Source organism: Vigna umbellata, chromosome 2, assembly GCF_029865625.1.
Source record: "Vigna umbellata cultivar VRB3 chromosome 2, Vumbellata_1.0, whole genome shotgun sequence".
NCBI classification, from domain to species: domain Eukaryota; kingdom Viridiplantae; phylum Streptophyta; class Magnoliopsida; order Fabales; family Fabaceae; genus Vigna; species Vigna umbellata.
Window position 1 is genome coordinate 39,117,153 of NC_142166.1, and position 11,683 is coordinate 39,128,835.

Consider the following 11,683-nt stretch of genomic DNA (forward strand, 5'->3'; position numbering starts at 1 on the left):
GCTTTGAATCAAGCAACAATATATATATATATATAGTGACAAAACAATTCATGAAAACAATGTTACCTTCTTATGATTCTTTTAACAAACAGCTTCTCTGAAAGACCTGGTGCACAGATTAAAGTTAACTTTTACAACATGTTGCACGATAGTACGTTCTACCTTATTAACATGACATTTACAACATTCAACCACAAAGTTTATTTGATTGAATGCTTGTCGGATTAATTATTTAATAAATAGTTTTACAGTGTAAATTGAAATGAAGCCAATTCTCAAAGTTGGCTCCCCCTTGTTCTGAAGTTGATATATATACTGTCGATGACAGCTAACAAAAGTATTACTAAAAATCCTCCTATACTACTATATCTGTTAAATCATCAATGCGAAGTAGAACAAACACACAACATGAGTAAATATTAATTAAGATTATTTTGGGAAACCAAGGTTTGTCGTGTAACCACCTTTAATTAACTCCATCCCCTTTTTATGGTGGTTTAAGAATGCATTTCATTCGTGAGGGTTCAACCTTCAAGGGTTCTGTTGTAGTCACTTTCAAATTTGAGAGACCACCTCAACTTAATTTCCACTTTCTTCTTTCTTAAAACTTTGCTTAGCTAACATTACCACACCCCTTTAATTTAGATGGGTCATCTTTAAATATGCCATTAGGTTTGATTTTATTATCTTTGTTGAGCAGCAAAATATAGACTATTATTAAGACGTCTTCAACTGTAAAAGAAAAAGAATAAATAAACTACTCATTCAAGATTGCATGCACCAAGAAATGTTTGAGTTGAAGAGTCTTCAGGTATATATATGCAAGAATCCTATTGGTGAAAGGGTCAATTTTTTTGCTTTGACAGTCTGATCTTCATGAAAAGTCGCGTTAGGCTACAAAAAGGATTAATTTATAATTATTATATGTTAAAAGTTTGCAGGATTATTACATTATGACTGGTATTATTAATACATTGTTACTGGACTTGTTCTTACTTGTGACCAGGCAAAAGCTATTACTAGTTAGTTATGTGCAGCGTTTCAATTCGTAATAATGACAGAGGAAGACCAAAATCATTTTTCTAAGATTTTTATTGAAAATAATTGCTTGTAGCTAGGATTTCTATTAAATAATTTATTCTCCCTTTACGGTTACCATTTTTCTTCGTCAAAATCAACCGGTAATTTCCATACCACAGTCTAAAAATAGTTTTTATAATGAGTTAATTATATATTTTTTCGCATGTACAATTACTTGAAGCATTTTTATAATTTATTTTTCTATTATACCTCATTTTATTTTGGTATCTATTCTATCTCATAATTTTCGCCATTTTCTTTTTTTCTCCCTCTTAGTTATAAAAACAGTAATAAAAAAAAAGTGATGAGTAAAACTTCTCAGCAATCCATATCCATGGTTTACGCTATAAGCTTTATTGTTTTGGGAGATGTGTGGTATCAAGGGTAGATATATAACAATTTTGCAATTTATAAATCAATCTGAAAAAACAAAAACTGTTTCAAGTAAAACAATATTAGTAATATATCGATCCTTCAGAGATCTAACATTTATTTACCACTACTGCATATGCTTTCCCATCTCAGTTTTTAATGTTTTGGTTGGTGAAAATACAGCTTTTATATATGTTTTATTTTTTAAAAATAAATTTACACAAACCATAATTTAAAAATACGAGAGTTTGGTTGAAAATTTATGTAAACTATATACAAACATGAGATAACGAAAACATCCAATGAGATTTCGATTTATACAATAAAAATCTTCAATTCCAACACGTAGTAAACCCTAAGAAGCAATTGAATGAGTGTCTTCAATTGAGTACACCTTGTGCTCAACTCAGTAATTTTATCATTAAAGAATATGTTAATTTAACTGATAATAAAAAATAATATGTTGGGGGAAAATAGTCAATAGCCTTTCCAAAACTCAAACCTGATATGATTAAGTTAAGACAGAACTATTTAGGGTTTAGGATTCAGTGAATTTATTGAGCTCTATTTCATCCTTTGAGGGTTGAACTAATCCCTAGGTTTTTCAGATGAAATGTGTTGCTATCGAAGTGTTCCATTGTTTATATTTATGTATACGCTATAGTTGAATTATTAGAAAGAAGACAATTTGGTTAAGATACAATTCATCTGTTGGATGGATAGACCTAACAATTACAACTGTGAGGTAATTTTATCTTCAAAACACACACACAAATAAATATATATATATATATATATATATATATATATATATATATATATATATATATATTGATGTTTATGGACAAACTGTATTCATATTTTGATGGGAAGATAAGTGTTTGATTTCGTGGGGTATGAAATCTCAATCGGTTAAGAAACACATTAGAATAATAGTTACTTCACTATATGTTTCAATGTTTCATTTGACTTGCCATCTGCATGGAATTGAAGAATGAAAAACAAAGGCAGACGGTTTGGAAGTACTTTTCTTGATGCTATACTTACACGCCATTTGAATTAATCCTTAAGATTAAAAACTGATTTTGACACCTCTCTCACTCTCTAATGCCCTTAAAATCACTACCAATTCACAAAATTCTGGTCGTCTTCACCAGCTTTTGCTCTATCTTCTTCTTATAATCAATCAATTTTAATTAATTAGAGCATCGTTAAACCAGTTAACTTCGTGTGTGTTTGCTTTCAAAACAATTTTTCAAACAATCTTACATCAAAGGGAGATATTTGGATTTGAAACGTTTATTAGACTGTCTTAAGCTGAGTATTTAGCAGATAATAAGGAATAAAATGTGCGGATTTAAATCAACTACGCAAATTCATTCCTCTCCATTTCTCTCTTCTTCTTGTCCGTTGGCCTTCACGTGCGTTTTTAATTTCTGGGACTGCTTTATTGATAAGTCCTCTCTTCAACTCGAAAAAATGGAAACATATTCTTTCCATTTATGGCTGTACTTTAAACGATGCAAAAAGAGAATTAATGGACGCATCAAAATAGGTTTTAATCTGTCAACTTGGTTGTTCTCGTGTACACATAAAAATGGTTTTCAAAATTTCCAAGGTCAGATTTATTGAGGTTTCAAGAACTTAAGATCAGTTTCTGAAACCTAACGGTGAAAAACTTGAACCAACTCAAAAAGAAACCTATTCAATATAGACTTTTAATGTAAAATTGCTGCAATACTATAAATGGGCATAAGCAACGCTCCTCTCCCAAAATGGTTGCTGTGACAGCTCTTTCATCTTTCTTTCTTCAATATTTCGATCCAAATCTTTTTAATGTTCTTATACGACACGACGTGTGCAGAATTCAGATTACGAAGTTTAGTAAGAGACCCTTTGAACAATTAATCGCGAAGAAAGACGAGGAAAATGAAATTTTCGATTATAATGTACAACTATTAATCAATGCTAATTAAGGGGCAGTTATCTTAATTTACAGTCTAGGGTTTTCATTGGATTATAACAACGACCTTAGATGACTTAAAATGTTCAGGACTTGCATAAGAAAATAAGTATTTTCTTGTCTGGTCGATTTTTTCTTAATTCATTATCTAGAGTATCTCTTCTTCAAACACCAGAATTAAACTCCGATAAAGATTTAATGAATATTGAGTGATCACTTTCCAAATTAAATTTTCTGCATTTACAAAAATAAAAAGTAAAAAATTAAAACAAAAATCCAAGAATCAAAGTCCAAAATTTGTGAGTTCTTCGTCGTTCACATTAACTCAAGTTTGTAATAATTTCCCTTTTTTACTTTATGTATATAATGGCAACGAATTGAAATATTAATACTTGTGTGTTTTATTCTACAAAAATTGATCATCTTGGCTTCAAGAAAGTTGTCCACTTACCAATATGACGAAAGAGGTATTTTAATGAGTTTATTGGAACTTATAATAACATATAGACTCATTTTAAGTTATTTTTTATTTTCTTTCATTAATTAAACTTTGCTTGAATGGTGAGATTTTTGCTTTCTAACGTCATGTTTGTCTCTTTTTTCTACATGTATAAAAATGACTTATTATAAGCAGAATGAATTTAATATTATATGCTTGGTAATTTAAATACTATAGAGGAACAATTATGTTAAAAAATTTTTTAGGGGTTTATAGACAACATATGCTTGGTAATTCATCTGATTTTTTTTATAATGTGTGTTTTATCCCTCAAAATTAATAAAGTGTTAAAAGAAAATTGCTTACCTACCAATATGAGGCAAGTATTTCAAAGTGTTTAATTCAACATATTATTACTGTATACATGCTGCAAGTATAATATGTGTGTATAATTTTCAATGTTAATTTGTAGACTAATTTTGGGCCTTGTTTATATTTTTAGTTTTAAGTCCTATTTGAGTCTTCTAGAAACAACTCGTAGAAAATTAGTTCTTCTGTTACTTTTAAAAATATAATTATCAATCAATGGACATGGTATTTCTTATCATATATCATTAACTTTAGTCTAACAGACATATAACTTTAGTCTAACATAGAAATTTAAAGGTATTAAAGTATTTTTAACTAAAAATACTAAATTAAAACTTAAAATATAAACAAGAGGTAAAAATATATTAATCAGAAAGGAATTCTTTTTCTTTTCAATTAGATAGTTTAAAATTCAGTAAGTCTTGATTGATAGTTAAACTTTACTTCTTTTATAAATATATACCTTAAACTATATATTTTTTCAATTAGTTTTACATTTAATCTCCTTTTACTAATAAAGACATTAGTTATAATTTTATCTCATGTAATCCTTAAAATTTATCATTTACAAATTTAATATTTTTTTTATTAAACCATATAAAGTAACAAAAGGAAAATTTTCAATCGTTTATTTATTTAAATCCCAATAATTTATTTATTTTATATTTATATGAGATCACTTTTCCAAGCATTAGAATATAATAGATTCAGAAATAAATAAAACAGACTTTTTTATTTTTTATAAATTCATATTTTTTGTATATTCAACATATGAGAAAAATAAACTGTACCAAAAGGATTAATGAGTGATAGGTATTTAATACAAATAATTTAGCTGTAACACAATAAAAGAATACCTATAGGAAAGAAAAAAGAATTTGAATGCAGTTTAAGTTCAAGGTATTTATTTATGGAAAAATATGAAATGTAAGGATCGGTTAAAATGAATTTGAAGTTCATAAATCTAATGAATGTGATAAAATTTTAAAATAAAGATAAGTTTAACATATCTATTTATACCAAATTTAAGAGATATGAATACTCTTTATTTTATTTATTTTTTTAATGAAGTACAAAATCAATAAGTTGGTAACTAATAATATTTTAGGATACACAGAAATATGCAACTCATCATGTAGAATACAAGACACAGAAAAAGGTGCGCAGATGTTTTCTGTATGAGCATTTATTATAGATAGAAATATTTTGGAAGGATTTTATTTTGCATATATAATAATATTTGATGTAAGAATGATAAAATGTCCAACAACTTAGTCTATCGATATTGCTTAGAAACTGCTTCATTTTATGAATGATGTGGGAAATCAACCACAGTCTTCGATCAAGGAGAGACGTCCCTTTAGTAAGAACTATACGGTAACCAAACAAGTGGATTTGATTATTAACGTGGTGAAATGGTTTTTATAATAATTGAGGGAATTTGAAAAGGAACGGCAATAGGAATTTCAATTTTTTTTTGTTTTTTGTTTTTTTTTTTGTTTTTCTTGTTAAAAGCAAAGAGGATTTTGATAAGGTCTCTATTTAAGTACATGTACACAGGGCACAATCTGTCGTGTGAAGACAACAAAAGTGACTTACCATCCACAACCCTAAACCAACCCCTCCTTCCTCCACTTATATATCTTCTTCCTCACTTCTCTTTTCTGTGCTTGATGTTCAAGATTTCTCGCCGCTACCTTCACCATAATATCTCCACCCTCAACCTCCATCCACAGTAGCCGTCTCCCTTCCTCATTCCATGGAGGATTCTTCAGCAGGTGAAGACCCTAAGACTTGTCCCCGAGGCCACTGGAGACCTGCTGAGGATGAAAAGCTTAGACAACTTGTTGAACAATACGGTGCTCAAAACTGGAATTCAATTGCTGAGAAGCTCCAAGGAAGATCAGGTATATATCATATCATATATCATATCATTCATGTATATATTTATATATATATCTCAATCTCTCATAAGTCTGATTGATTTATCATCAATTTAATTAAAAATCTTATAGTTAACACTGGAAGATCTAATTCAAGGGTTTACTATTGATTACCTTTAATTAATACTACTGCACCTGGCTAAAGCCAACTTGATTCATTCCTTAAGCACTTTATGTTTAATATCTGTATACATATATAGATAAAGCTGTTAATTATCTTCATAAAAGTTGTCCATGTCTCTGTGTCTGTGATTCATAATAAACCTTAATCATATGATCATGTTTTGGTTCCTTAGGGAAAAGTTGCAGATTAAGGTGGTTCAATCAGCTTGATCCAAGAATTAACAGAAGACCGTTCACGGAAGAGGAAGAAGAGAGGTTACTCGCAGCTCATCGAATTCACGGGAACAAGTGGGCTCTCATAGCGAGGCTTTTCCCTGGCCGAACTGATAATGCTGTGAAGAACCACTGGCACGTTATAATGGCGAGAAAGCAAAGGGAACAGTCCAAGTTATGTGGGAAAAGAAGTTTCCAAGATGTTTACAACGATTCCAACACGTTCCTCGAGAAGAGAACACCACACTCTCATCAAGACCTTTTGTTTGGTACGAGATTTGGGTTTGAGAATGGAAGATTCTTTGACTTTCGGAGCCTCGATAATAATAAGGATAATAACAATAATACGACTGCTAATAATAGGATAGTTGCGGATGCTACTCCCTCTGGTTCTCTGGCGTCTTGGAATTTTGCTTCTGTGCCAACCACCATAAACGGCTCTACTGTAGTGGATAGAAAAGGAGGGAGAGAATATTTCAACAGTTCTTCTTGCTCTTCTAGTGTTTATCTCTCAGAATGTTCCAGAAACTCAGATAGATCGTTTCTTTACAGAATTTATCCAAATCCTGCATTCTCTCTTCCCAACTACAAGAGGGTCGTTCCAACAAGTCCTTTTAGTTTCCTTGATTCTGATAATGATGGAAGGATAAAGAGAAACTTTTTGATGAGTTTTTGCGACAACAACTCATCCACATTCACCAAGTTGAAGGCTTCCACAGAGAAAGATCACCAACAACAAACACCTGAAGATGAGACCAATATCGAACCCAAAGAAGTTCCTTTCATTGATTTTCTTGGTGTGGGTGTCTCTTCATCATAATGACCATTCGATGGTTTAATTATTTAACCTCGTATGATACATCTATGATTGTAGTTTAATTAGATTTCTAGTATTCACCCTCCATAATGAATTCTAGCATTTAGCAAATAGCAATTCTAGTTTATAGTTTTGCAAAAGGCCATCGTAATTATGATGAGGCCTTTCATCATCAGGTTGTGTTTAGAGTGAAAATTTTCCAACTTTTTTTTTTTGTTTATAACTTTAATGTTATTTCCTTTTCCCCGTCTGAAGAATAAAGCTTTGAGTGTTGATGATCTGATTAAGGGTAGTGATTAGTGTGAGACGCACGTTTGCTGCGCGAGGCTTGGGGTAAATATACCCAGTAAGTGAATATGGTATTCAAAATTGCAGACATTGATCACTAAAATGTCTTGTCTCTATTTTTGCAATGGCAACTTCGATTCAAAGCTCACTAAGAATAAAAGTAGTGGCAGATGCAGGTATCTTTTATGCCCATATATATACACACACATACTAATAGCGAGATTGTGATCAAATGTAGGTGTATCTTCTTAATGAATGCAATGCATGCATTAACTCTTCCTTGCTCAACAATTCACGAGATTATTGATGATGATGCCTGAATCTTAGTCATTGATGCTTTGTGTTTATTGTAGAATCTCTTATAGGAAAGTAAGTAGGTCAATGAAATTAAATTTGGTATAGCGAAGCTGACTTTTTATGGTTTTTTTTTGTAATTTCTGTTATCATTATTTTTGTGTATGACAACCACTGATAATAGTTAGGTTAATTATAACTACACTGAATTAATGATTTTAATGATATCGCTTTAGTTGTTTTATCAGTATGTTAAAACACCCGGAGTGCTTTCAAAATTATTATTCTATTTTTCATGAGACTATTTTTGGTATGTATAAACACGCAATAGTTGAAAATTAATTCATAATAGGATTAAGAAACTGCTAGATATATTGTTTTATTGATATTCTTGCACGACTTCTACCTAGATAACTATCCTAAGCGCAGTTATCAAATTCGTTTGTTTTGTAGGCTGGATCCATCGTATTGTTATTTATTGCAATATTATTTTATATCACTTAGAAAAATAATATTATAATTGTAAATGGTTCTGTAATTTGGTGGACAGGCAATAGCTTGGTTATAGATAGTATGTGTCCTTGGAACATGCAACAACCGAAATATTCTTTTCCTATTCTTGACATACTTATTCTGACGTAAAATGGTGACTGAAATTAAACAATGACGTCACAACTATCAATTTGGACACGTGCCAATAAAATATAAGGCAGAGGAGGAGTATAAATGATGTGTAATAGGGCATGAATAATTTATGCAATATGTTTTTATAGTGGGTGTATTGTTAAGAGGTTTAAATTAAAACCATGTTTCAAGATGTCAATAAGCTTTTGCTTTATTGCAAAACGTGCAAGCAATATTGATGATATCTATTTCACAACTAAATTTGTGCAAAATATGTAAATGGTGTGTGTGGGAGAATATGTTCTTTCGTTTCTTACATATCTTTGTAGAAATTCTTGGACAAACAAATTGTTAACCTAGTTTTGATTTATAATTCAAAATTTATTTGGTGGTACTTACTTCCTACTTTCATATGTGATTTGAATTTCCTAAAAGTAATTTCTGACTTTCATTTTTACTTAATCTTTTTTTTTAATCTTCGCATATATATATATATATATATATATATATATATATATATATATATATATATATATATATATATATATATATATATATATATATATATATATATATATATATATATATTCTTTTGTGATTGTTGATTTACTTTTCAACAGCAGTCTTAAAAATTTAACAAAATTAATATATATCAGTAAGGGGAAATCACATTTGGACATCCACTAATCGCTTGACAATTTACTTTTAAAAATATATGGTATCAAAACAACGAATTTTATATTTACAGATATAAAAAGTGGATGGAAAGTAAGATAATAAATGTAAAAATTTATTGAATGTGAAAGTGTACTCCATCAGAAAAGTAAGCATCCTTATTGATGTTAAAGCTTTCAGGTAATCCACAATAAAATCAAAATATGGAAAGATAAGAAAACATAAATTAAGGTTTGGAAACTAAAAAGATCTGTAGGGCAGGTCAATTACAATGAGACAGCTTTCAGAAGAAAAAAAAACATAGCAAACTTAATCACTTCAGTCAATTTCAACATTAATCATATACGTTATAATTAATGTTACTTCTTTAAATGATAATAATTGTTATTTTTCATCCCCTTGTTGCGCCATGGGTTAATTGGACAATAACAAAACTAAAATATTTAATGCATAAATGGATATATTTCGCATGGTTTATAAATATAAAAAAAATATACATGTATATTGTAATTTAATTATAAATATCATATGATGAGTGTCGGTTTTTCTTAGTTACTTAAAAGTGATATAAACGATCATTTTAATTAATTAATTATATATATAATAGATAGATAGAGAGAGACTCACTATCAATTTTGATGCTTTTATTTAATCTCTACATTTTACCCAATTTTTTTGTTTTAAATGAACATTAACACTATAAGTATTTTGATAGCATTGAGGATACTAGTTAACTTTGATGAATTTGTGAACCCAACTTATCTAAAAACATTTCTTCATAATAAAAGAAAAAAAAATACATAACTTGAAAGAGAGATTATTGGTTCTCACTCTCTCCATAAATATTTCAATGAATATTTTATTTTCCTTTCTTTTTAGGTAGAATATTTCATATATAAACTAATACAGCCATTACAAAAAAAATATCTTTTTACCATCTCAAATTACTCACGGTTGCTTTTTATTTATATTCCTGATTTTCTTAGCCTTTATCTCTTTTAGTTTTTTTATTTTGAAATTAATTTTTTTTTTGTATCATATGTGTGTATAAAAGCTAAAATACGAGCAACAATACATTCTCTAGCTCAAATGAAAAACCACTATGTCACCCAAAAGGTAAAACATTGTTTAAAAGATAAAACATTTAGCGATGAAAATTATTTATAGGTAATTTTGCGTAAAATTCTGAATCCATATATCATTCCAGTAAACCAAGAAAATAACGTTTAAAAAAGTCGTTAATATTATTGACAAATCTTAAAGAGAAAAAAAAATAAAAGAAAAATCACACTATTTTTTGGGATGAAGGCAGGGTTGAAGTTGGAAGTAACACTCCTAATATTAACTCATTTAAAATGTGAGAAATTGAACATGTGTCCATTATTAACCAACTACGAGAAAGACCGGTACAAATTTAGTTAGTTCGTCACTCACATCTATAATTGCAAAACATTATTAAACCTAATTTTTGTTGTTCTTATGCCCAACAAAATCCTTCTCACATTAAATTTTTCAAAAAATTTGAAAAGAAGTCGAGAGAGAAAATGTGGCATAATACATTTTTTCTGTATAATGAGTCCAACAAATGTATATTATTATTATTAGATCAAATATATTTTTAAGCCCTTAAATATATATATATTTGATTTTACTTTTGTATGATTGTTCTAGAAGAGTAGAAGAGATGGTGAATTGGAGTTAAAAGTTAAAATAGGTAGTGGCGGTAGTTGGGAAGTAGAGAATTAAATAGAGAAAGGTTGGTTTGTCACACGTGTACACTCATGTCATAGCTTTCCTTTCTGCTTTAACCCATAATTTATGTATAAATAGGTTTTATATAGTATAAACGTTTTTTCTGTAAATTGATTACATCATAGCTTCTAGTCATAGCCACTATCTTAGACATATTTACCTATGGAGGTCTTGGGATAGAAAATTATATCGTTGAATCGCGCTAAGAATTTGTCAATTTCGAAACATACCCAATCTTCAATCTTACTACTCTTACAGAAATTAGTTTTTTAAACTAATTTTAGCACACACAAATTGTATACACACTTATTCTTTACTTTGAAAGGAATTACGTTTTCGAAATAGCCTTAGCGTTTCGAGAATTCTGCAAAAGTTATAATTGACGGACGGATAAAGAAGATGTGGTGGTTTTGAGGTTTGTTTAAGAGGGAAATAGTAGTGCCAATCATCCCATTCTCGGGTATTGTTAGAATCTATTTTACTGTTTGAGTCTATCTCAATAAAAATGCTTTTTTTTCTTATGTAAGTATTAATAATATTTGTTTTCTTTTTAAATAAATGAAAAATATGAATAAGTATGTATATAATCATTTCAAATTTATTTTTGATTTTTTGTTTACAGTTTGTCTTAATTCCCTGTTCTCGTATTTATTTTTATTTTAAATTAAGTAGTCTAAAAAATTATAATATTTTTTATACTTTTTATAATTATTTATTAAAATATCAATGTT

At 29.1% G+C, this 11,683-nt stretch overlaps 1 protein-coding gene across 1 annotated transcript; it reads left to right on the forward strand.

Annotated features, from left to right (window-relative positions):
* Positions 1–5,681: 5,681 nt before the first annotated feature.
* Positions 5,682–7,606, forward strand: LOC124842354 (uncharacterized). The gene is made up of 2 exons (XM_047318818.2): positions 5,682–6,130; positions 6,463–7,606. Exons 1-2 carry the CDS (start codon positions 5,983–5,985, stop codon positions 7,320–7,322), a joined length of 1,008 nt encoding a protein of 335 aa, XP_047174774.1. The 5' UTR covers positions 5,682–5,982; the 3' UTR covers positions 7,323–7,606.
* The last annotated feature ends 4,077 nt before the right edge of the window (positions 7,607–11,683 follow it).

Coding starts and splice junctions, on each gene's coding strand:
- LOC124842354 (XM_047318818.2), top strand. CDS start 5,983: ATGGAGGATTCTTCAGCAGGTGAAGACCCTAAGACTTGTCCCCGAGGC. Junction 6,131..6,462: donor GAAGCTCCAAGGAAGATCAG/GTATATATCATA, acceptor TTGGTTCCTTAG/GGAAAAGTTGCAGATTAAGG.